The following is a 27770-nucleotide window of genomic DNA, read 5'->3' on the forward strand; positions in this document are numbered from 1 at the left end:
GCCTGCATGCGGCAGCCTCTGACTCATTCTGAAGAGTCTTCCTCACCCATCTTTGTAAATGCTAAAGCCAAGTAAAGCATTTTCATTCTGAAACTGTCAACTGTAAATCTTTCAGTAATTCAGGATCCAGTCTTTTTCTCTGCATTAGATCTCTTGAGCATTATCACGCCAAAAGGCAATAAATCTGTTGTTTTTTTCCCCTAATATGAATTCAATAAAAAACTTTTATTTCTTTCTGAATCTAAAGTAATCACATATTTGTGGTCCTGCTCTAGCAGTGGACTAGATGATTTTTCAAGGTCCCTTCCTCTAGCAGCAGGGATTGGACTACATGATCTTTGGAGGTCCCTTCTAACCCTTCGCATTCTGCGATTATCATAGGTACTTTGTCACCTAATTAAAAAACAAAACAAAACTATGTAATTTAACTAGAATTTACCCAATATTTTGAATTCCACTACTTGCTCTTAAAATGAACTGAAACTGTCTATGCTATTAGGAAATCCTGTCAAGTATATGCCTAGTACTTAAAGGATTTCAAAGATTTAGCAGATGAGTTTAATGTTATTTTAGCACACATTATTTGACAATTTATGGAATTCTGTAATTTTCAAATTATTTTGATTGATCTTCTTAAGTTCTTGAAAATCAATTGTAAAAAAAAAAAAATCCAGAAAAGCTTTAAATACCTTCCCTGAAACACAACAGCATAGTAACATAATGCTAGCTGACCTACCTTACACAACAGCTGTACTGCCAAGATCTGTACTCACCAAGAGATACTCTGACGGGGGCTTCTCAGTCTTCCAGGACAAGAGGGAAATTTATTTCCTTCCTAAATAGCACACTTCACTTCTTTGAAGCTTCGTTCCAAGTCAAGATTAGGGATGCCTCAAATGAGAACCCCCAGCTGCCACGGGGTGTGCCTTAGGCACGCAAAGATCCAGAAAGAATATCAGAACTCAATCCTTTTCCAGCAGCCTTAGTAATTAATCTGTTTTCACATTCCTGAAAAGTCATCTCAGTTAGTGGAGAGCCAATACATGCCTTTGGCCAGTTGAATTGGGCCCTGGAAGCACTTTTCTCTCTTCACTGACTGTAAAAAAAGAGAGACACATGCACACTCCCCTGACGTGTGCATCTGCCCTATAGGCACACAATTATAGGCAATCTAACAAAGGTATAGCTCACCCAAAAAGTATATTGTTGAGCAAGGACTGTTCAGTTAGAGTTGACCTAGGGAAGATAATCCTTATTTAATTCCTTTCTTGAAGCAACATGCATGCAAAGCACATGAAGGAAGCAGGAGACAGAAACGATGCAATCATATCAGAGTTTACTTTGGCATTTTCCTTACCTATCAGATTTAATGTTTGCAAAGCTGCCTTTGAACTCCAGCAAACAACTTGCTTTGATATCCAGATGCAAATATCCCTGTTTGTTAAGTGGGCTGTATATGTATTTCATAGTTCATTCCAAAGCTGCCACACATAAGCACAGCAAAGCTAAAAACTCCAGCTGGAGTTTTTCCTCTGTTGTAGAAAGATGAACAGCAGGATCACTCAGCCATCTTACTTGCAGTGACAGCAGCCTGCTCTTACTGCCAGACACCAAGAGAGAGGTGTCAGACTGGACTTCAGCATGAAGAGGGAAGCCTGTCACATACTCAGGACAGAAATTACCTGGGCTGCTCCCTGAGGAAAGCTTAAACAACTACGCAGACAAATTGCAACCCTTTCTTGCCCTCCAGGATTTGACATGGCAACTGAATAAAACAGACTGCCCTAAAAGGAAACAAAACGGAGAATCGGGGAAGCTCAGAACAAAAGACCTCTTAACCTAGAAGCTGCAAACCAGTATTTATCAAGCCTAGCACCTTTCTATCTGCTTCTGTGAATGTGGTGACAGATTTCTGAATGGTATATAGGATCCTTTGGAGATATCCATAGGACTTAAAAAAATGAAATTAAATATCACCTTTTCTAGATACTACGTCAAACTTTCTTTAGAGATTATTAATACCTTCAGTGGCATGCAGGAGATTTAGCCTGGTACAATATGTAATGCTTTTAAATGTTTAAACATAGTCAGTTGTGCCTTTTGTGACCTCTGAGAATCAAGTTGCTTAAGCACCAGAGAAAAGGAAGAGATTGATTTCTACTTGGTTTACCTAAAGCCCTAATAGAAGTGTGTTTATTTATTTATATCAGCTGTTCTTTGCTGATCTTAGCTCAAGAAAAGGTTATGAACCCATGGCATGAAAAAGACTTGCATCCCACACAAGGAAATGAGAAGTGTTTATGGGGGGGGGGGGAGACAATAAGATCCATTTAAAGTACAAACAAGAAGACAATTCCTGACCACAAACAACTTAATTCTCAGCCTTAGGTTCCTCTAAGTGGTCAACAAAATGTATGCCAAAATTTAATAAAACTAAAGCATCTGAAACTTTGCAAGAGGTGCTGCGTTACATAGAAAGATTTCCTGAAATAGCCTTCACACGTGAACCTGCCTTCCAAGAACCTGGATTTAAGCTGGGACCCGGTTACGCAAAGACAAGTTAGCGTGACAAAACCAGCGATACACCGCCGAGCGCTACCCGAGCCCGCCAAGGCGACCCTGGGCACCCGCCAACTCCTCCCAGGTCGGGTCGGCGGGCGGCAGGGAGAGGCGGTGCTGCGCTGCGCCCCAGCGCAGGCAGCCTTGTCGGGCAGCGCCCCCTGCCGCCCGCTCGGGGCGCCTCAGGCTCCGCCGCTCGGGGCCAGCGCTTGCCGCCGCCAGCCAAGCAAGCAACGATGGGCTGCGAATCCACGCCGCAGTGAACAGGAGCCCGAAACCAGCTCAGCTGCTTCAACTGGCTTAGACAAGCAAAATACCGCGCTCTAACCCACACATCGGTCAGGCTGCAGGTCCTGCAAAGGAGAAGTTACTTTCTTAGGAAAGCTGAAGTGCAATGTAGAACTGCTACAGGCTACCCAGCACATGAATGAAGGGTGTATGAATCAAGACCATGCCCGTTATATTCCAGATCCCTTGCTCTTGCAGATAGTTGTAGTGAAGCTGCTTCAGGAGACAATGAAAAGCAACAGCCCACCAGCAACTTAGCTCTGACATCAGCCCAACCTTTACTATAAACACACATCCCCTCTAGTGCAGCGACTCAGGGACCCACAGAAGACATCAGAAACTCAAATGGCAACCTTAACTTTTTGTTCTTCATGGTGGAAACCAAATCAAGACATTTTCAAGCTCTTACAACTGGGATAGCTTATCAAGGGGCAGCTGATGGAGGTCTTAGGTTATGCCTGCCATGAGCAGAACACCACCAAAGCCAGAGAACAGGCAGGCACAAAGTTTGTACAGCATCTCCTGCTGACATAAACTGTACTCGTTCATGTAATAGCAATCTTTTTTTTTTTTTTTTAACTTATGAAGGTTGAGCATCTTTTTTGCTCCTTTCCTCAATTTCAGATACTGAAGTCAGAGAAAAGCAGGTTTCCTGGCCAGATCCCAGACACAATTGCAATACAATCTCCATCACTCACAGCTGTCAGGACATGGACACAATGAATTTAGTCACTTCATTACTCCTACATGTAAAACGTGTCTAATGCTTCGGAAATTAAAACTACTGCAAGGCTCAACTGCTTACAGAAAGAAGTATCAAATATAAATAAGTACATTATTTGTATAAATACGTCTTTAAAAGACTAGAGTTAGAGATCCCAGATGTAGATCTGGTACAGTATTCTCAAAATGCAGTAACGTTTCCCTGTACATGCTGTATTAAAATGGTAAACATTTACTGAATCGATGACTCAAATTATTTGAAACACTTCTACCAAGGGCCACATTTACATTTTGTCTGAACATCACTGAATATATTATCTATGGTTAAATATATTTGTTAGAACTAAACCATTAACTTTGATCCTGCATTGAAGCGAATTTAACAGCATTCACATCATCATCTGGTATTTGTAACTCCACCTCCAGTCAGAGTAGAGAAAATATGTGGGAAAAATGCTGCCAGTACCAAATCTCTTCCTGCTTCCATTAGGCATCATTCTCTTCCTCTTATGTATTTCTAGTTCCACATTACCTCAGGAATTTCCACAGAGGGACAAACACAAAAAAATAATGCTGGCTTTTCTGAATTGAACAGTTTTTGCCTCTTCAGTTCTACGGAGCTAAATGTTATAAGAAGCTCTCATTAGTCACACTTATACTGAAGTTCAAAGAATTAAAATCATTAGCAATGATGTACAAAATTCTGTAATGGCATGAACTAATCAGCACTATGGCTTTTACCACAAGAAAGCAGTAAAATGCCATTTGTTGGGCTGGTAACATGGCAGTTAAAAAAAAAAAAAACCATGAAGGACAGATGAGGTACATCTAAAGGTGCATCTCTGCAGTCACACCTGGGCAGGCATGCAGACACTCAACAGCCTCCCACCCCCACAGAGCACATTGCTAAGGGTACACCAGCCAGCTAGTTTAATCCTAACCTGTGCATTATTATATTTGCATATTGGACTTGCAAACTGTGGACATACACAAAGTATCTATAGATACTGTGGCAACCAGAGACGTTTTCTATATACACTAAAAACAAATATTTAAAGGCAAAGAGCAGCAGTATTTACTGATGGGACGGAAAATCTGCATTCACAAATGAGCGTGAATCAGCCTGAAAGCTCACTGGTTGAGTGAGACAGATCCTGTACTGACACAGCTGTAACTAAGCAATTACACATCCCTCTTCCTACCTGTCTTAAGGGAAAATTCAGCCTTCAGCCAGTTAGTATGTGCAGATTTATGTTAAAAGAGTGGAACTAACAATTAACAACTTATTTTTTATATTACAAAAACACTATTAGAATAAAATAAAATCCAACGGTACAAAGTACTTTAGAATACACCATCTGTTTCCAAAGTGCTTGTCTTCCAAAGTTTCCAAAGTGCTTGTCTTCCCCAAAAAAGTTTCTAATGAAGTGTAGAAAATACCACATATTACCAATTTTGATACTTTTTCCTCTTTTTTTGGCCTTCTCTGTGACAGCTGTACAGTAATTCCCTCCTTTGAAAAATACACACAAGACACAAAGATTGTACTCAACAGGTTTACTCAGACTGGACTGTTAAATGCTCAAGAAAAAGGCACAGATTAAAAGAGACTCTGATGACTCTTTTGAACACAGCAAATGGGATTTTGTTTATAAGAAAAAAAAATACTGCTATGAATTGTATGAGCTGAAAATTCAAATATTCTTCCCTGTTCCTAATTATTTGCCTTCATTAAAATGAAAATTAAATTATATCGTATAAACATATGAAATAAAGTCTCAGTATTAGGAAGCTTTTCTTTTGTTTCCTCTATTTACAAATCTTAGTATACAATTTTTACTTTTCATTATACATTTACTACATACTCTTATCCAAACTGTGTGAGAGCAACTGCAAAGTGTGTGTTTTAAGAAAATGCTTTGCATTCAGAAAGAATCCACCTGCTTTCTTGGCCAGCAGTGCCAATCGGAATTTAGGAAGAGATGACAGATTAGGGAGAATATCCAACTCAAATGAAATCATCCTCTACCGGTTCCCCATTGACATCACAGTAATGGATGAAGATAGCCACCACACGTTGGAATACACCTTTTTTCATCTGGCGCAGCTCAGAGATCTCTTCTCCTATTGTTTCCATGCAGATGTCTGCAGACAACTGTCCTTTCCTTCGGGGTGCATAAATAGTAGCTGTGGAAGGCACACAAGACCAAACTAGAATCTTTTCCATAAAGAAATTCACAAGCAAATCTGTTTTGCATTCAATAAGGTATGTCTTGGAAAACAAAACAAACAAAGTCTTCCACTGAGCAACCATGTTTAAGGAATATTATTAAAGCAGAAAAGGTGCTCTGCCTTCCCCGTATTGAAACCTTTCGATGGCTCCAATAATTATTTAATGTACACAAAGTCCATATGTCTGTGAATAAAGGGAATCCCAGCACATAACAAATGCTGCCCTCTGAGACTTATCTGACATGCTTTCAGATTATCCATTTCAGTGATCACATAAATGTTTTATAGACAAGAGCAATTAAGAATAAAGCAGCAGTCCTTTCCTTATGGCTTTAACATCATGATTTAAAAGAGTAATTAGATTAAACAAGTACATACCCATTTTTATAAGTCAGACTACATATTGAACCGCCAAGCAGTAAGTCTATCAATCACTTTCAAATAAAATAAAGTAAGTTATAGCCAAAAAAAGATTTCTCCCTTGTTCTTCTGAGCTTTATCCCCTTGAACTGGAGCTAAGTAAAAATATCCAAAACTATGCCAATTAAAAACATCCCTAATGAAGGAGATTCCAAGGTTTTCCTAATTAAGTACTGGAAGAATGTATTTTTCCTTGCTACCAAGCAAGGTTCTTAACTGAGCCCTAGGAACTGCCCACTATAATACTGAAGACAAGCTCCTAAAGAGAAAGAGACTTATCTATCTTAAACTCTAAATCACATCATACTTCCTTCCAGAGCTTTCAAGTCCAGTTCCTCTTTTCTCCCAGGCTTCTGAGAGTCTCTCTTCTTGGAAAACTCTTCAGCCTACCTTAACAACCTTTCATAATGCACAGCCAGAGGTCCATACACTGTTGTAGCACTATGACCCACTTCTCTGCTGAAGCCCCTCCTCATCCAGCTCCCAACACTGCTTACAAGTAGTTATTTGTAGGCTACCAAAAATAACATGAAAATGAAAGCTGAAAAATAAAGGCAGGCATTGCCAGCTTGGGACCAAACAAGTTCTTTGAACGTTATAAAGAAGATTACTCACTTCTCTCATCATCCTCAAAGTCATATCTAGCATAGCTGTTTGGCTCTGCTGTTCTCAGTGATCTCAACCATGGGAAGTCAGTAATCATGGAGTAAGGGGCACCATCCACAATGCCTAGAAGACAGACAGGATGGGGATATGAAGAGGACATTGCTGCTGCAGCATCAGCACTCTTCATCAAGTAAACTTCAACGGTATCACATGGATTGGTCACTCTAGTGCAGAAAAGCACCTCCTCACTTCAATTTCTCCACTCAGTGCCAAAGTTCCTCCCACTTTCCTCACAAGAATTATTATTCACATCACTTGTAACTTGATACAAAGTTACTTATCTTCGAAACAGGTTGAATACCAGCTTTCAGCTCTCTATAAACACTCACCTTCTAGAGTGTAAATATCTCGTCCCCAAGGGTATTTGGTGTGTTTCTTTAGGTCTTCCTCAGTTCGTGTAGCTTCAGGAAAGAACTCATATTTAATAAGCTCTCTAGAGAGGAGGAGGAAGAGATTAAAGTCAGTAGCAATAGGAAACATGAAGGTAGCAGGGAGAAAAACCAGTGGGAAATCTTATTACACAAGCTTTGCTTTAATGGGCCTGAATCCACAGAAACACTCCAAGACCCTCACACAAACCCAGAATACAGTTCCTTCACTTTTGGCACAGAATATGTACAGTTTAGATGAGGAACAAATCAAGCTCACTTTTAAACATAACCTACTATCTGTAAGGAACAATCCAACATAGCTGCGACTAAACAAAACCTCAAAAGTAAGTTTGTTGTCTGAGCCATTTTAGTGAGAAATCAGGACAAAAATGATGTTTTAAAACAATGGGATGAGAGTCACTGTTAACAATTCCCTACTGCTGGGAATTTTTGCTCTTGGGTTAACTCACTGTTCTTCATTAAAAGAATCTTGTTTTCAGATTGAATGTTATTCCTCAGCCATCCTGACTGGTTCAATGCTCAGTTGCATTACTAGATGGAAGAGAACTGGAAGAATTCAACAGTATTTTTCATACTGTTATGTTTATTTACTCTGTGTTCTGTGTGAGGTATCTTGACATCGAAATTCTACACTGACTAGTGAAGGCTGAATGCTAGATGGAACAGTCAACAAACCATCTGCTTTTTAAACTGGGCTAACAGAATATAGCAAACCTGCAGCTTGCCTGAAGCTGTAGCTGCTGAATCAGGATTGAAGAACTGTTCTGTAAGTGACTGAAGAGCAAGTACTCACTGGTTGATATTTGCTATGGTGTCCATCCAGCTGCGAACGCGCACTTTATTGCGGACATTAGGTGGGTTACTGAATTCATGGATGATGCAAATGTGGTATGGATAAGGGCCACTAAATATCTTTTGTTCAAGGGTCAAGGTGTCCACCTGTGAGAGACAGCAAAGACTTGTCACCAAGGAAACGAAGACAGGTCATTTCAGTCAAGAGTAGACATCTACTAAATTCCCCAAATTTGGGAGCAGCAGAAAGAAATTTTAACAGCACAATCAAATACATGATACAGCAGAGTAAAGCTCTCCTAGTGCAGCTTTGCTAGTGAATCCTCCTGAGTATTGGAATTTGATGGGAATTGTCTATTTTCTGATGTGTTTCACAACTCCAACATGTAAATAAACTTTTACGAAATTAAATAACAGTCTAAACCACATTTGCTTTCTCAGAATTTGTATATGGCCTAGGTGGAGGTAGGGATTTTTTTGGTCAGTTGTGGGTTTTGGTTTTGGGGTTGTTTTTTTTTTTTCCTCTCCTCTCTCTTTTCCTCTAGCAGTCTCACCACTGCCCTGTAAGAGCTAAAGCAAGAGATATTGTTTCAAAGAAAAGCTGGCTTTTACATCCAATTAGCCTTCCCTTTTTCAGGCAAACCAAACCTGAAAAAACATTACTTAGAATGAAAGAAACAGTATCTCTAGCTCTAGAGTGATAAATAAAAGAAACAAACCAAAACAAAAACCCAAACCAAAACACCAAACAACCACCTTCCAGAACTTAAGTCCTTCTAATTACTTGTCAAATGCCCTCAATTCACTAAATGTCAGTGCTTACATCTCCTACACATAATCTGAGGGAGGAAAGGATGGCTTTCAGTACTACAACTGTCCTGCAACCCTGTTAAGCATCAAAAGAAGATGCAGCTTTTAGCAAAGCCCTGTTCAAAATCTGCTGTTACTGAATCTAACAGAACATGGGTTAAAGATTTCAGACACCTATGTCTACGTTATGCTTCTGCTTACAACTAACTACAAGCTGACTTAGTAGTACCTAGGTTCTTACAGTTACTTTTAGTTATTCATTTTGGAAAGAATTTGATGCATGGTGATTTTTTCTACATTATCTTCTAATGCAGTGAATACTGGAGATGGCAACAGTAAATATTAAAACTGAGTATCACTCAAGTTCCAGATTCTGTAAGAAAAGCCTTGATGGGGTAAAGCTTTAATAAACAAGTTTCTCAAACCGTGTTACTGTAACATTCACATTTCTTGCATTAATTGAAAAATGCAAGAAGCCAGAAATGGGGAAAGAATACAGACAGAACTGCAGATCTGTTCATGATGAAACAGAAATTTGTGTACCTGCTGCATTGGACGAAGATAAATTATTCGGTTTCTTTCTGGTGGCATCCTGAGAATCTGATCCAGAATCTGATCCATGTTTAACTTCTTGCACTGGGCATAGTCAAACCGATTGACAACTGGTGCATTTTCTACTTTTAAGTGCTTCAACACACGACACCTTGTAGCTATAAATCAGCAATCAAAATTATTAAAAGACGTTGGAAGTCTCCTGTCAGATTTTCCAAGCTCAGCCTTTCAAAAGAAGGCACACAAGTAGCCTAACAGACAACCAAAGTGGTTTGGATAGCTGGCAATTTAAGTATACTGCAAAAATAGACTAGCTGTTCACGTCTTCCACATTAGGATCAAGCTTTCAATTTGTGAACTTTATGAGAGATCCTTTTAAAAGCTATGTAAAATTTAATCTAAAGACATTTTTCTACCTTGGTTTCCTTTCACAAAGTTCCCTGAAATGGTCTGAAGACTGACACAGCTGAAAAACACCGACTTAAAAATGAGATTAAATATATGGTTTTGTGAAGCCACACAATGTAAAATGAAGATTTTTTTTTTCCTAACAATGCTGCTCACGTAATCAAAATTTAGTTCAAAATTAATGTATGTTCTGAGAAGTACTATGGAATACAAAAATTAATTCTTCATTCTCTGCTAAGCAGAGATACCTCATTTCAGAAGAAGTGTTATTTGATGTAGATGTTGGAGAAAACAATAAATGACTCAATGCTTAATAAAGTACTAATAACACCCTGGCATGTGAATCTAATGCAACCTCAGTGCCAGTAATTTAAGACAGATTTTTATCATGTCAAGGAGGAAAGTATCATCATGTCAGCTAAATAATCTACAGAAGCAGAAAGAAATGAGAGGAAAAACCAAGGTACTCAAACTCGTTTCATCAACTTCCAATTATTGCATTATCATTCTTCAATAAACATCTCATCTTCTTGAGTGGCATATAATTTCATCTGTTGATTTTCAGATATTAATCTTTATTAAATCTGTCACAACTTAGAAGGAAAGACATTCAAGCTGAGAAACAGAAACATTTGGTGTTCTAAGCATCAGTCTGACTTGTAGCAAAGCAGCTGATGAATACATAATAAGCCGGTGACTAACTTCAAGTATTTCTATTAATGCCAGATGGAGGAGGAACACACAACACTAACTACATACCATGTATGAACATCATTTTAGGGCAGTCTTTTAGTACCAAATCTGTTATTCCACAATTGGTCAAGGTGATTCCAACAAGATTTTTGGATTTCAAAGTCAGTACCTGGTAAAAAAATAATAATAATTAAAAAAAAAGGTTAATTGAGCAAAACCAGCAAAAATAATCCAAATTTTAAAAGATACTGATAGATACAGAATGTATTAACTGGACATGAATACAGCTACCTGTTCATAACAGATTTGAGGCAACAAGGCTACTCACGGTCTACTGAGGAAAAAAAAAAAAAAAAAAAAGACTTCCTGATGATCAACATTACAAAACACAAACACAACTTCACAAGATTAAAAGAAAAATCCTATCAAAAAGCACAATTTCTATCAGAAAATCTAAAAAACCCAAACCAAACCCACAAAAACCTCCCAATCTCTTAAGAACTGTAGTGTATATATTATATATAATTATATAACGGGACACATTCACAAAATACCTTAAATCAGTGGGGCTAAGTTATTCACTGGACAGAGAGAAGAAAATAAATGCAAGTTTCTCTCCAACAGAGATCAGAAGTAATCTCATGCTCATCTAGAATATGAGCCTTGGGTAAAGGAGCCTCAATAAAGTGAAACCAGACCTTGCAATTTCTCTTCCCATTACTGATCTTTACTGCAGAAGAATTAACTCATGTTACTCCTACACTAAGACATCCTACAAAGTAACAGCTGAGTTGCTACATCCAGAGGTAATTATACATCAAATATTAACAGCAGTAGCCTATATTGTCATTTAAAAAAAATAAATGCCAAAGAATACATTCTTTTCCCATGCAGATCGAGAAGGACGCTGTGGGAAGGCAGGATTTCAGGCAGCATTACAAGCATCTCTTTAGTTTTAGCTTCTTCTCAAGACAGAGTATCAATGTACCTAACAGAAATTTCCTGTACGTAGTTAAGACCACAGAGATCAGCAGCATCAGTTAGAACTCATCTGGCTTTACACAGGAGTCAAGCTTGTACAATTACATCATTGTTCACAGGCATCTCAGCTGACAAAACTGTAGCAAATGAAGAAAAGCTCCTTACTTGAACATGATCATCTTCAATAACTGGGTCACTTGTACTCGTGGACTTGTCAGCTGTCCTTTTCCGCTTTGTGGTTTGCCGTGGCTTTGGCTTAGCCACCTCTGGAAACACAAAACCAGAAAAAAAAGTAATAACAGAAAAAAAAAATCTTTCCTCTTTACATATCAGGATAACAACAGAGGCATTTCCTAGCTGAAAACATCCACTAAGAACATGCACTGCTTACAAAAGCAGATCAAAATACCTGTCTGACTTGAAAACAACATTTTCTCTTTTCATTCTCTTTCAGGTTTGTTGCTCAGAATCATTCATACTAAATAATCTGGTGCAGAGGGGTGAGCTGTTTATAGATGAAAACAGGAATGCTGAACCTACAAGTTCAACATCACAAAGATGTGGAGCCAAGAAAATAACAGAAGACGAATTGTTAGGTCACACTGGTTCTCTGCAGCAAATTGAACATTCTTGACAAATACGAGCACCAAAACAGCTTTAACGTACAAATAATCTCAAACTACTTGAAAGTCTGCCCTTTATAACTGTCACTAAGTTTTTCCTAACATTGCAAAGGATGCCCAGGTATAAAACACTTTGAGGTTCCCAAGCTGTTTCATATTCTATTTCATGCACCAGTGACCTTGAATTCCTGCTTGACTTAAAAGATGAAGCTTTGAAAAGAAATTATGATAGATGACCACCTTTACTTCCTACAGTAGGAGGAAGGAAAAAAAGAAAAAAAGCCCTAGAATTAATTTTCTGTGATTAACAGATCAAAACAAGAAATTTTACAAAACCTCAGCTTTCTTTGACTTCTTGTAAAAAAGAAGTGCAAAATACTGAAGAGGATTATGGATTACACTGTATATTACCATTAAAAAAAAAAAGCACCACCAATAAATGTAAGCTATTAATCAATGTGTGACATTCTGTGGGTCTATGAGCTCCAGAACACAGGCTACTGTATATGTATATTACCTACTGTATATGTAATCCACATGTTGAAAGGTATAATATTAAGTACACAACTTGTAGCACCCATGAATCATCATCATCATCATCATCATCCCTAGGAATACTTAGTTTGTTTACACCGTTCCTAGAGTAGCTACAGATACTGATATACTTCCTAGCTATATTATAGGAGAAACTTTCCAATTTTATGCTGGACTGTTCAAGATTAAGTCCCAGGTCAAGAGATCTTAACGGAAGGTTCAGAGTAACATGCATTTTAAAACATGACAAGCTTGCTTCACTATAAATGCCAACTAAAACAAGTTTAAAAAAAAACCCCAAACCCCTCAATCATTGAAAGTGTGGCTTACATTTTTACTAAAATAAAATTAAAAATACATACTTCAGGTTTGTCTTTTAGCCAGCTAGCCTGTAGTGATAATGATTTGAAAGGTTTACTGTCTTTAATGTGACTTTTTCCATTGCTAAATCTGAGCAAATTAAGAGGAAATAAAACCCACAAACAGCTTCTACTATCAAACACAGTTTTTGCTACAGAAGCCAAAACCCACAGTATTATTATGCTAGAATACCAGAAAATGGTCATATTCAAGGCATATTTTTAAACTATTTATGGAAAAGCATTTCCAGCTCCATAACAAAGCATTTTTCAGGTTATACCCTAGAGAACTGTATAACCTATCCTAATGAAGAAAAGCACCGTAACAGCCATGCAGAAGTAGCCTATGTATTAAACACATTTAAAAGAGAGGAAAAATTTCACAGTCTGCCTCAAGTACCAGCAGATAGCTAGTGCTTTCAAGGGCAAAGTAAGTGCATAAAAACACAGGCATAACTGTATGGAGCTGGGAAAACAGTTTCGACTTGTGTAGGCTAAGTAAGGGAAACACTGAGATTTTTCTCCAGGAGTAGAACAGATCTTTTCCCTGAATAACAACTGAAACATGAAAACATACTTTCAGTAAGAAACCCTAATATAATACCCAGATCTGACTCACTTCATAGTTTGATTATGAGCAGGGATAGAGGAAAAATCGCTTTGATTTTCAAAGACTATTTACTAGTCATAATGGAGCATGGTAGAAAATAGACATTTTACAATTAATAGCAAGAACATGCATCTGGGTGCATATCCTAGGTGATTTAGGTTAATACTTGGGAATGTTGAGATAAGCTATGAAAACACTAAGACATACAGTGTTTGAATTGTTCCATGTTAACAGATAATTTGCTATGAGTATTTTTTTACCTCCAACTTGTACAGTTCTGTAACTAGTATGGTTCATGATTCAGTTTCCTTTTACCTGCCAGATATTCTCAGCAAAGAATCCTGGATATATGAAGTAATTATAAGGTGTGTTATGCCAGACTTAGCTGATTTTGGGAAGCAAGTATATTTGGAAGAAACAGCAAGTTCCCCTCTCACATTTCTTTTCTCACAGCGTTTCTGGCTTCATTCCAGCCTTTCAGGATTTTCTTCTTATTTTATTGTTTTGTTTGTTTTACATGATGTGACGCATAAATCTATTTAATAAAAAAACAGTTTTCAACAGGTCTTATACACTTGGAAGATGCAGGTGTACAAGCTTGGCTCAGTCATATTTATGGCTTGCTTTATTGGTTGATAAAGTATCAATTATTAACTTTTTGCCTTCTTGCTAAGATCTAGCATATCTGTTGTCTTCTTCCTTTTAAAGGGAGAATTTTAATGTGGGAGACAGTCTTATATTTCAATGAACAACAGTCTCCACAGGAAGAGAGAAGCTGTCAAAAGAAGCTGCATTTGGTTTTCAAATGAGGAAACGAAACACTGTTTAGCATGTATGGATAACATATAAATACTTGCATGGAGAAAAGTCAATGGCACTCTTTCAGAGAGATTTGATATTTTACCTAGCTATGACAGTGCAGTCAGACATTTCTTTTCCATCAATATTCTTTTTCTTTGACAAAGCACTTAGTTTTAAACTATTAACAAATAAACTTGATGTTTAACTTCAGTATTACTGAGGTTTTATGCCAGCATGGTAGTTTACTCATAAATTAATACATGCATAGAGATCATACCTGACTCTGACACCAGAGGGACACGGGAGAGCCTGCTTCTAGCTCTTGTAAGTGGTCGGCGAGGATACTCTTCTTTATCCTCCATCTCACAGCTCCTTCGCTGTGAACCTGTGGTCTCCTCACTGGCTGGCCCACAGGCATTCCCACTAGTCCTCCCATCACTTGTCTCTCCTGGAGGCCTACAGTCTGGCAGAGTTCTAAGTGCAAAATCTGACGCTGTGCTATTTGGTCCATTCCTGCAGGCTCCACTCGTGGATGGGCAGTCCCCATCGCAACACCCACTAGTCCTCTGCTGTGCATCCTGTGGCTTGTAGCAGGAACACCTGGAACAAACAGAGCTCTCCTCAGTCTCTCTCTCACTGGAACCTTCACTTTTACAAGGCAAGCAGACACACTGTCTGGATTCATCTCCAGTTGCTGGACTGGTGCCCGCAGAGTGGCTATTAGCTGTCTGTGCACAGTCTGGGCTAGGAGAAACAGCATTGCAGGAGCTGGATGTTCCCGTTGATCCTGAAGCATTACTGCAACCTGGGTAAGAATCTTTGCTTTTGTTCCTTTCAGGCATGTCACTTGCTGCTTTCATGTCTGCTTTAATCTGCTCACTTGTTACTTGACAGCCTTTCTCACAGCTGCTTTCCTCACTATGGAGCTGCTTTGTCTGGCCCACTTGGCTGGCACTGCATCTCTTCCTCAGGGGCGTCTTGCCTTTACCACTCACTGTAGGAGTCAAGTGACAGAAAACAATGAGACAACCTAATACACAGTTTAAATAACTGCTGAGTACTACTCTGTTAGAGACCACTTAAACCAGAAGGCAGTCTAGAGGCCAATGACAAATCTTGTCAGGACGGTTTTACTATCGACATGTTACAGGAATCAATATTTCTAGCAGTTGCTGAATCTCTGCAACATCTTGCAGCAGCTTTTACAGTGCTGTGCTGAGGTGTTTGTCAGCAAATGAGATACGTATTTGCCACAGAGGTTAATGATTCCACAAAGCAACTAACTAGTAAAAAAGGCTAAAGTACAAAGATATGAAAAACATACTGATATCAGGCTTGTTTTCTTAAATGTGAGGAATAAAACCTGAGGAATTAAATAGTAACATAGATAGGACTGAAGCTTATGCTTTCAATAGCGCTCTTTAGCTCCCCCTCCTGGCTATGGGAAGTGGTGTCAGTAGGTAACTCAGTTGAGAGATGCACTAAAAAAAATGAAAAAAGCAACTGCAACTTAGTGTTTACTCTCTTAATCTGTTTAGCTATTTGTACTAAACCAAGCCTACAAAAACATTATTGGCACTAAAATTTTGTGCAAATTGTGTCCAAACACAGGTCATTTTAACTCTCAAAGCACAACTGACAACTATACTGTAAGCACAGCGCTCCACAGGTTTCCTAGTTGAAACTAGATCTACTTGAAATACACAGGGAGTATGCTAGTTACGGCAGGAAGATACTGATCTGTTACAGCTTTGGCATGTCCTAGGCTTTGCAGAAATGAAACCACCAGTACATTTCTTAGTCCTTCACAACACAGGATTTTTATGTTAACTGCTTAGCTAAATCTTCATTAAAGCTCAATGCTGTTAATTACTTACAGGTCACTACCTGACTTCAACTTCCTCCTTTCTTCTGTACACATGAAACTACTTCATGTAGAACACAAGCTACAGGAAACAGCATGTTATCTCTACTGAAAGGCTCTGTGTCATATGGGAATGAACCTAGGACTTGGACCTAAGACCACAGATGGGCCAAGGAATGGCCTTTTCTCTGTCTATAGCTGTTATACTACCATGAAGTTCTAGGCCTGACTGAATGAGTCATAACAACATGCATACTTCTACTAATATATATACACATGCTAAAATACTAAGTGTTGTTCCAAAGTGAAGACACCACCTGAGAATTCTAATTAACCTCCAAAGCTCCAGTCAAAGTAAAGCTGATCATAAAGTGTCCCTTCAGGACACTCCCTCAGGGCTCCCATGAAGCAAGGATGGTTCTCTCATGCATATGCCTCAAAAGTCACATTGTTTCAGCAGCAATGCCTTGACAGATGGGACAAACATATAGCTGCAAGTTTGTCTTCACAACATGATGGGAGCTGTGTCCCTACACCTTCATTCTACGTATTTAACAGGAAGAAGAGCAAAGGATAGGCAAACACACCTATTACAAATCTAGAAGTAAAATTAAATAGCATGGAAAGACTGAAACTTAGAATACATTTTGTTTAACATTGCCCAGGAACTCATCTGTTCCACACCTGAAGGTTCTCTTGTTTCCACTGGATCTCTGGTTTTCTCTTCTCCATCTGAGTAATTCTGTGCAATGCTGTTGGAGATGCAAGCTCTTGAAGACCCCATGTTTTCTTCCTCATCCTCACTGTCTGAATCATGGACAGTAATAGGTGCTGCTTTCACAACAGGCTGAATGCCACTTGGTCCTGAAAACAGTGGAAGAAGGCCAACAGTTCATGTAAAAAGAAGTCAAGCATGAATTAAAGGGCTGAAGAACTTTTAGCAGTGCTTGAAAAAAATGACAAGAGATTAATTTGATTCAATTTAGCCACCCATTTTCTGGCTCCCTCATTAAAATCTGAATACAAGAAGAGCAAAACACTTCATTTCAGCATTAAAGCATTCTAGTTTGGAAGGGCAAGTGTGTCACAATGTAAGACGAAATACAGGTTTTCTGTAATGTTCCCCTGCTTCACAACAGCTTGAAGTTTCTTCCACAATAGCATAAGTAACTGCACAACTATGCGTTATAAGCAATCCCTGAAACCTCCACCACAAAACAAAAATGTCAGTCAGAACATCTGCAATTATCCTTCTAAATCCCACTAGAAGTGGAAGGAAAAGCACAAATTATCAAGCTTCAGTATACACATGCTTTGTAAGCCTCCTCTCTTGGCTACTAACCAAAGGCATTAGCCAAGCACAATGACATATTTGCCTGCGAATAACACAAGAAATGAACATGAAGTTAAATAACCTTTTCAGGAGTTATCTTGAAAAAGTGAACAGATCCACCATACGTGTATGCTACTTCATGGTGTTGGCATACTTAGTAGAAAATTATGTAGTCCAGCAAATAGTGGCTATAAAAGAAATCAAGATTGCCTTGTGTCACTCATGTTGTCACTAATACAAATTAAATTAAGACTGGAACAAGTTGTTCCAGCTTGGAAAAAAAAAAAAGGGCAAAAAAAATCCACATGTTGCAGTGAAAGAAGTAAAGAAGTAAGGCCATTAACACCAACACAGGAACATGGCAAGCTCATTTAGCCCTTCTTGAGTCTTTTACTGGGCACAAAAATAAGGCTTTCAGATCAACCTATTTTACTCCATATGCAAAAGAAAACTGGGGACTGTAAAATAGAATAAATTTCTTCACAGCAGTAAGCTGTGCTAGTATCATTATTCCAAACACATCTGACAATCAAGATGAATAAAACCATCCAAAACCAGATTTAGACTGAAAAATTTAACCCCCCAAAAAGGGAATAGCAAAAGCTTAATTTGCTTCCAAAACCAGAGTTACCTGCTTGCTCTTCATCGATCTCCATAGTAACAACAGCTTGGCTCTGAGTCGGGAGCTCATTTGGACCCTGCCCATCAGCCATCCCGTCTTCCTGTGCTACCTCCTCCATCTCATTCAGTGCTGAAAAGATTAAGATGAGGTCAAGAGGAAACAGAAGGTACACAGCCCATAAGCACAGGGGGAATTCACCCAACACACAGAATCAGAGAATCAAGAAATAAGCAGTAGATGCCTTGATTCCTTCAGTGAATCTCCAGACTGCAGAAAGTCTCTCAGATTTTTTCTGCATCTCATTAGCCAAGGCCCCAACCCTCAAACTTTTAAGGCTTACTTCTCTCAAATATTCCACTCCTTTCCAAAAGTCTTGTTCTACTGCAGCCAGAAGCATAACCAGGATTTTTGTATTCATTTGCTCCCATGACTCCTGCCTTTGCTGGGAAAGTTTTAAAATAGACTGACACTGTGATGTACTCCCAGTTCTGACCAGAGGAGCCTAGAAAACACTTCACAGTTCCACAGATGAGTATCACACCAAAACTCTACACTGATAACCACTGTGTATTCTCAAATTCTAAGGTGCCTCTAAGCTATTAGATACAATACAAAGTTTCTATCACACAAGTATCAGAGACATGCAGACAGTCCTCAGAAAAAAGTTACATACCACGAACTGAAAGAACAACTAGCTTTTGATGCATCATATTCTTATCCCCTCTATGTCTCTACGTAAGTGGCAATGCAAGTAAAATCAACTCTCTACAAAGGTTCACAAAGATCAGGGATTACCCTCAGCTGCAATCTGCTGCTCTTCAGCTTGACCATCCTGCCGCAGCTCATTCTCCTCATTCTGGTCATTTGGTTGTTGGTGATTGTTATGGTGGATGTTTGGATTGTTGTTATTCTGGTGGTTATTGTTGTTGTCATTGTCATTGTTAGAGTTCTGATTGCTGACTAGAGCAGAGGAGACACCAATCCCTGTGCCTGCACTTAGGCCCACACGAGCACACCCCTGAAAGCAAACAGCACCTATTAAGATTTGAAAACACAGAGACGTTATCTTGATAACATATTTTCATGCCAACAGCAGCACCGAGGACATGACAATGATACACACACGAAGAACAGGGAAATTATTGCCAATACTTCCTTATGTTACACGTTGCAAAGGTCCATCTCAAGTTTGGCAACCCAGAAAACTTGATCTGTTAAACTTCTAATGAAAGGCATCTCCAGAAAGCATATAATCTTACTTCATTAAATTGTATTTAATTTGCTGTGAGATAAAATTACATCAGTATAATCAGCAGATTATATAGTCTTCCCAGAACATAGTAGTCTCAAAATAGAATTAATGATCACAGAAAGCTTTTTTTTTTTTCCACTTTTTATGTAGGCAGTTTTCATTACGTTGCAACAGCTGTTAGAAAGATTTGTGTTACAGTGTGGGAGAGGTGACAACATGAAGAAATTAAATTCCTAAACTATGAAAATACTCCAAACAGGGAACAGTACCCCCATTTCACCCACTACAAAATCATAACAATTGCTTAGCATTGTAAACAGATCCTTAAGTGTGAAGCAATCTGAAGTAGCCACAAAATGAAGTAGTAGCAGAGACTTCAACGGAAACACAGAATCAATGTAAGACTTATTTCCCAGTCACATATTCATAGAACATCACACCTTGCCACTGCTCCCATCTGCAGAAGGATCATTCTCCTTAACACTTTATGAGAATAGCAACTGCAAAGCAAAGTTATATACTTACCAAGGTATTTAGTGAATTACAACTTCTAAAAGAACACAAAACAGGTGGAGCTCACCATACTTCTAATGAGCTGGCAACAATAGAAAGCAAAACCATTCATTGAAAGACTCACCTTAGGAGGTTCACGGAACATTTGATCCAAAGAAATAAATTCTAAGCTTGGCAGTAACTCAATGAACTGACTAAAAGAATCTAGCTTTATCGCATGGCATCGCACCAGGGTGAGGTCAACCAGGCGAGTCCACCTTGAATGATCTGTGGAAGAGAAGAAATGCATTTCCTGAAGAATTCCTATCTCGCTTATTTTTCTTTATACCCTTTTCAGATATGAGAGTAGGCATCTTCTGTATCTCCATTCTGACTGTTACCAGCATCATTATGGTTCCAAACCAAGGATCATCTACTGTACTTACTAAGAAATAGAACAAGCAGTACTATGAGCAGAAAAATTCTGTTCTAATATCACAGTAATTCATATAATATCCCTAAAATTTCAAAGGTGTGCAATACCTGTGATCCAATTATTTGGGTTATGTAGATGTGGGCAGTTGTAAATGACCAGATACTTGATGCAAGAAAAAACTTCATTTACAGCTTTCATACCAATATCTGTAATAATTCCTGGATTTTCAACCACATCTGCCAAGCCATACTTCACCAAGTCTCCATTCGTCATTTTACCTACAAAAAAAAGATAGTAGCAAACAGTAAAAGTAAATTTCAGAAAGTTGCCTTTTATAGCATGATTTTCTTACTCCCTATTTCAGTGCAGTTTCACAAAATGGACCACATTACTTCAGTTCAATAAAGCTAAGACTTTTTTGTTCTCTAAGGAAGAGAATTTGGCTGTCTGAGATCAGCGGCCTCAGTACGGGTATTTTTTAAGATTATTGAAAACACATTGACTTATTTAATGCTTGCCTTTGTCAAATAATTTATGTATATAAAAAAATGCCATACACTGTAGTAAAAACTCGTCAACATATCCTAGATGAAGAGTTTCAAACTGTGGAAATTCCAGTTCAGCCATCTTCAAAGCAGAAAAAACACCATCTTTGGTCAAGGAAGGCTGGATCCGCACTTCATGCAACCTGAATGCGATTAAGAATTGTTCCCATTAAAAGGCATGCCAAAACAATTGCCATAGAAACCAGTCAAGAAGATGCACTCTCTTAATATAATGAAAGTATTATACTCTTAATCCTGCCATTATTGAGATATTTGTGTAGCTTGATCTTTTTGACAGTACATGGCTATATAGTTGAGATGCACAGCACCACACTTTTCAGATACAGGTCTAGGAAGAAGGCTAATGATACATTCAAAAACAGTTAACTCCAATTATTTTAGTCACAGAATACCCCTGAAATATAAAGCTTTAATGCTTATTTCTGAAATTTTTGAAGGCTGTTCTGCTTTTTCATGTTCTTGGACTTCATTAGTTAGATACTTATTTTGAAAAAGGAGAAGGGGGCTAAAAAAAAAAAAATAAAAAAATCTAAAGGCCCATACCTTCGTGCAGCAGTTATGATGAGGTAGCCAAGATCCACTTCAAGTGCATTCTTGCAAGCTCCCAGAACTATAGTGTGCAAATTCCTAAAACCACCTGATAAACATTTAAAAAAATATTATTTCTTTAATTTCAGTTACAGATCACAACCTTAAGACTTATACATTTCCAAGAGTGTTGTGCTGACGAGTGAGTTAAACTACACCTTTTTCAGGAAATCAATAAAACACACCTGCACCCAACTCCCCTCCAATTCTACTAGTTATCACCAAGCAATGCAACTTGAAGATTAGCTTATCAGGCGAGAGTTAACTGAAGCTAAAAGATCAAACCAATAACTCAGTACAGAGCCATAGTTAGCACCACAACCATAGTTTGAAACTTGATAGCTGTCAAACAGTGATCAAGAAAGGCTATGCTACAGACTAAAAAGCTAAGCTTCCAGTAAATACTGGAATTTTTGTTTGGCTTAGATAGGAGAGAAGAAGTCTCATACCTGATCTCCAGCTATCTTCTACAACATGCTGGATAAGTCCTCCAAGAAACGGAACTCGAACCAGTTCTAAATGCTCCAAATTTCGAGCAGAAGCCAGGCCCGTCACTAGGGGAACATACTTCAAAGAATTTGTAGGTCCTACATCACACAAACCAATACAGACAAAGAAGGTTGTTTGCTTAATGTTGAATGCATCATGTAAGAATTTTAAAACGTCCACAGATACAGATCAGGAAATCAACAGAACTACACAGCATCAAATAATTTACAGGAGGAAGGACACACTCCTATCCAAGCTCATGAATAAAATGCCTGTTTTCAGATCTTGCATTCCTAGGTTTCCATTTACAGTTGGTGCCTATGCAACTTTGACAATTAGATTTCCTCCATGCTAAAACCTCCCCTCCACATACGAATTCCCCTTACCGGCACAGTTCCTCATGACAAAAGCGCGTAAGCTGATACAAAGGAAATCTTTAAAAGGCTGTGGTTTGGTGAGTCTCACCCACTTCAAATAAAGGTGCCTCAGCATTGGGATACAAGGAATCTCAGGGACATTCACCCCTAATAATACATAAACAAAACATTTTAAACAAGTTTTAAACTATCAACTCCAGGATAAATTTCTTTGGATGAATATTTTGGCTTTTAAAGAAGTCTATTCTTTGCTAAGTGGCATGTGAGAAAAGCTGCAAACATTTTAAACACAAGTTCTCCACCTCAGTTTGTCAACACAGTATTTTAGAATTTGCCCTTTGGACCTACTGTCCTGTACACAGCAAGTCGTATTTCAAAAGTATCATGTGCCAAATTCCCTCTCCTAAAACGAATTACAACCCTGTAGAGTTTCAAAGCCTTTAAATTCACCTGTGTCGAAGCAAACTACTTCACCATTACCACACTCACCTACTAAGTGCAAAGTCTGGATTTTAGCTCCTATAGGAATTTTCAGCTTGTTTTCAGGAGGAATTGGAAAAGCACCATTACGGTTACGAAACTTCCCTAAAATGTGAACTTGTGGCATGTATGTCCAAATAGCTTCCACCAGTTCTAAATGAGAGGTCTCAACACCCTGGATAAAAAGAAGCAAAGCAAGCACTAACACCAGTTCACGCAACATCATCCTCTTAATCGTGTACATTCCTCAGTAACATGCTATGCATAATGCAGTATGTTATTTCACTTTTAATTTGTGGCAAGACTTGTCTTTTTAAAACCAGAGGGATCAGAGTTTTAATTAATCTCTGGACTTCAGAGCACCCACTGGCACAACTGAAAATAGCGCTCATTTGCAAATATGGTCACAACTAACTGCTGCTTTACACAGTTAGACCTGAATACAAAATCCAGGTCTGAACACATGGCCTCATAAGCAACGAAACCCTGACACATTCCTCCAGCAGCTGAGATGATGCATGTTAACAGAACGTAAGGAAGTTCTCTTGTCTAACAACTCACCAGCAGATTTGGACAGGCCTGCAAAGCCTCTAAAACTCCAGGAATGCTGAAAGCTTCATGGCCACGGACTCTGCGTCTTTCAAGATACCTGGGATGAAGACCATAAAGTTGTTCAATGTCTGGCATCTTCCTCAGCAGTGTTAGGAAGCTGGAATCAGTGAAACCTAAGATGACAACAACAGATTTGGTATTTGTGTGACAGCATACACCTAGCTGTAAAGGGAAAACCAAAAACATCGTTCTCTTCATATGGCAGAATAAATTCTACAGTGTTGAAAGACGTACTCTGTGAAGCAATAGCTTGTTTTCTACTTCCAGGTTCTAGAAATCATGACCTACATACTCTTCTGCCTTGAATTTTACAGGCCTACTACAGATCTCCTTCAGTGCAGTTTCATGGCTATAGGATTAACTATGCTTTCTCCCTTCTCAGATGAAGCACCTCTGCAGACTATCAGGCTTTGTGCGTATCTTTTCTGGTATTCCATTTACCAACTCTGTGGCTCAAAAATGCCCAGCTGGATGAGCTGCATGCTCATCACTATTCACCATAGCTCGTAATTCTCAAACAAATAAGACAGTTTCTTAAAGCAAAGGATTATTTTACTCTAACATAAACTAAAACATGGAAGTTGATTTTGAACTAGTTAAGTTACCAGTATTTATATCTATCTCAGGTTAGGTCTAACCATCTACCTGATATCAGCACTAATAAAGTTAATTTCACTTCCAGCATTCACTCAGTTTAGATCTCTCCCCCAACAAATCCCAGCAGTGTAACTTAAATCCAACAGAAATCCTAATACTCACAGGGTTGACCTAGGCTGCCCAATTTATTTATTGATCTGAAGATGGCTTGAGATGTGACATCAAAACTTATTTACTCTTACATTAAGTGTTGGCAGATGAGTTGCTCCCTCATTCCATTGTATTTTTTCCTGCCTGCATGCAAACAGCCTCTTCTTGGATTAACCCTTGGATTAACTTCCTTACAATAATCAGATAAACACAGATTGTATTTATAGGTTGCTACAGAGAATTCCCATTTCTGCTACAGTAATATCCAGTATATACACACACATGCACATCCACACAGACACACATAATTTTTCAAACGATGTATTCAAGGAAGCCACTCAAATGTCACAAAAGTCAAAAGAAAATTAACTCCTTTACTGCTTTGAAAATTCACCCTGCATACACCATTATAAGAATCAGGCCAGCACAGGCAGTTTTGCTCAATACCACTTTAATGCCATGTCTGAGTGAGGGTGTTACTCACCAGTGGGCATGTATTCCCACCACCGGCCTGCACAGAGATCCACCACCTTCACTACTCGCAGATAAAGAGTCACCGCTTCCTTCAGCTTTCGGGACAAGCATTCCATGCACATGATATCCTGCAAGGGAAGGTACCTTTGGGAGAGGAAAAAACACCCCTCTGATTTATCAAAAGTGGATCCTTTTTGACTTTTTCCCAATTAAAGAACATTCTGAGCATGACTACACAAATTCATATATTTACAACACTTAAGATTAATTCAGACAGAATTTTCAGACTACACTTTAATAAAGCGTGAAATTTTACTAAGCAGAATGACTCATCAGTTTTTGACACTGGATATTAGGATACTTAAGGTATAAATTTAAATTAAAACTTAGACACCCTTTAGTTCTGCTGACCTAACTGTTGGCACAATAGTTTCTACAAGGCTTAATTAAAGGCATTTCCATTTTCTAGCACCTGCCAGCATGCTCAATTTGCAACACTCCAGAGAGCCAGTTTTCAAATAACTTGTAAGGCATTGTGTTTTGAATACAAAAAGCATATGTGGACATCATAGAGAAGATCTGTGTTGCAGAGAAGGTTATAGAGTCACCGAGGTTCCCTTCTACACACTGATTCAGATGGAACCATTTCAAAACATCACAGAATAATTTGGGTTGGAATGGACCTCCAAAGATCATCTAATCCAATCCCCTGACAGTAAGCAGAGGCATCCTCCGCTAGATCAGGCTGATCAAAGCCTTGTCAAGCCTGACCTTGAATATGTCCAGGCATGGGACCTCAACTGCCTCCCTGGGCAACCTGTTCCAGCGTTCCACCACCCTCATGGTAAAGAAACTCGTTTGTATCATCCAATCTAAATCTACTCTTCTCTGATTGCAAACCATTGCCCCTCATCCTATCACTACAGGCCTTTGTAAACAGTGCCTCTGCAGCCTTCCTGAAAGCTCATTTCAGGCTGCTATTAGGTCTTCCTGGAGCCTTCTCTTCTCCAGGCTGAACAACCCCAGCTCCCTCAGCCTGTCCTTGTCAAAGAAGTGCTCCAGCCCCCTGAACTAGGTACTACCCAAGATACATTTCTGTCCTAAAAATCAATATTTAAACACTTGTTACCACATGCTGGTGAACAGAATTAAACAATTTTATTCCTTCTTCATTCTATCATTCATGACATTGATGGAAATTAATTTTCAAAGTAATCAAATTAATTCTGGGACTGAAAAAAAACATTTAGCACCCCTTTTTACCCAGTTTTTAATCTACCTGTTCTCTCAAGGTGCATTTGCGCTTTTTGAATACTTTGTGACACAAGCAGCTAAGGTTGGGAAAAAAAAAAAAAAAAAACAATGTAGTAATAAAGAATAGACTTCTGACAAACTGCTCACCTAAAAATGTGGCAAAGCACTTCATGAGAGAGTTGGTTCATGTAATCTTTTGGCTCATCAGCTTTGGTAGACTCAGAGCTTTCCCTGTTCACTGAGCTTGGTTTCACGTTTTTCCGCCGGGGACCCATATTTTCAAAGATTTCTGATGAAAGGAAATGTTCACAGTGTTATGCAAACTCAGTGCAACTGAAAGAGAAAAATGACAGAGAGTAGAGGAGGGTACACCAAGTAAGCTGCATTTACTGAAAACCACCAGCAAAATCTGACAATAAAGACAAGATCCACTATAGGTGAACCAAGCTTACTAAATTCTAGCACACGGGGTCAAAACAATTCTATTTTGCCTAGTACATTAAGTCTGAGAAATAACCTCAGGGAAATTGACAAAGAGGAAAAACACCATGGGTATAGTCAGAGATCAGTTCTTCTGCATGAATGTCATCACAGGTTCCATCCACACACTAACTGAAGATAAACCACACAAAAAAAATGTGCAGAGTACAGAGGTTAGCAAGCAAATACCAACTAGAACATCTTCCAGTGAAGAAGAAAGGCCAAAGCCTGTCTAGCAGAAAAGTAGTTTACCCTGTAGAAAAAAGTGAGCTCCTACAGATTATTACCCAAAAAAATTCTATTAAAGGTCCTCAAATTAGCTTTTCTTAAAGAATACCAAAAAACATATTCAGGTTGTTTAGTAAAGAACAAAGCCCCAGGAAAACCTGAAAGACCTTGCCTGAGCAGCATTGCGCAGGATATCCTCTCCTCTTTCTCCTTACTGAAGTAACATGTTCATGTCTACTTTGTTCCTGCGGCACACGATGACTAAAGCAGCAATAATGTATGTTTAATTTTAAAACATACAAATTGATTACAAGAAGTAACAAATAAGTAACTAAAATAAATATGAACTTGATGTTCACATTAGAATAACCCAGTTAACAGCTCAAGCAGATGGAACAGCATGAGAAATGTTTTCACTACTGCTATTTAGCTGAGGAATGCTTTCTGGTAAGTAGGGTAAAGCATCATTAACTCAAGTAAACCTGTTTAACAGGTTGAATACCAAAATTCAGTGGATGAGCAAAACAACTTTTAAAAAAAGAGACAGATTTTGGAAAACACAGCAGAAATGCATCTCTTACTGCATGCACTGTGATGCAAATACCCTGTACATTATGTTTGCTTCACATTATATGGAAGTGACCATTGAGAAGGTAAAGCTCCTCACAGAAATGAGAAACAAAAACTTTGCTTTCTCCATGGAAGTTTATATACTGGCACAACAACTGAAATACCGATAGCTTCACTGTGATCTAGTTATTGAAAAACATGTGCTTTCACACATTTTTCATATGCATTTTAAATTAGCAGCTGTATGTTGTCATAATTTTATATAAAATGGTGTTATTGAAACAGCTAAATTAGCATCTCCTGCCTGTGAATAGCATGAAATGTATCTCTGCTCCTTTGGCTTGTCTGGAACTTCTCTGGCCAAAGCTAAAGATGCTGCATTTGCTGCGTGTACATATATGGCCCTTCTTTTTGGTGCATACTGGAAAGGTTTAGTATGTTTGTAATCCTGCACTGTGGTGTT

At 38.6% G+C, this 27770-nt stretch overlaps 1 protein-coding gene across 3 annotated transcripts; it reads right to left on the reverse strand.

Moving 5' to 3' along the window:
* Nucleotides 1–5328: 5328 nt before the first annotated feature.
* Nucleotides 5329–26308, reverse strand: FBXO38 (F-box protein 38). Of its 3 annotated transcripts, none has more exons than XM_054389464.1 (21): nucleotides 26177–26308; nucleotides 24786–24919; nucleotides 23504–23667; nucleotides 22952–23117; nucleotides 22472–22609; nucleotides 22046–22183; nucleotides 21552–21645; nucleotides 21000–21130; nucleotides 20550–20720; nucleotides 20152–20294; nucleotides 19058–19280; nucleotides 18272–18391; nucleotides 16992–17171; nucleotides 14943–15437; nucleotides 11682–11782; nucleotides 10602–10704; nucleotides 9426–9592; nucleotides 8074–8219; nucleotides 7218–7321; nucleotides 6838–6951; nucleotides 5329–5757 (listed from the first exon to the last, which is right to left on the reverse strand). In XM_054389464.1, exons 1-21 carry the CDS (start codon nucleotides 26302–26304, stop codon nucleotides 5579–5581), a joined length of 3339 nt encoding a protein of 1112 aa, XP_054245439.1. In that variant the 5' UTR covers nucleotides 26305–26308; the 3' UTR covers nucleotides 5329–5578. The 3 variants fall into 3 exon arrangements, with proteins under 3 accessions (XP_054245439.1, XP_054245438.1, XP_054245440.1); XM_054389463.1 differs by having other exon boundaries at nucleotides 14721–15437; XM_054389465.1 differs by lacking the exon at nucleotides 14943–15437.
* Between the last annotated feature and the right edge of the window lie 1462 nt (nucleotides 26309–27770).

This window comes from Indicator indicator, chromosome 18, assembly GCF_027791375.1.
Source record: "Indicator indicator isolate 239-I01 chromosome 18, UM_Iind_1.1, whole genome shotgun sequence".
Classification (NCBI taxonomy): Eukaryota; Metazoa; Chordata; class Aves; order Piciformes; family Indicatoridae; genus Indicator; species Indicator indicator.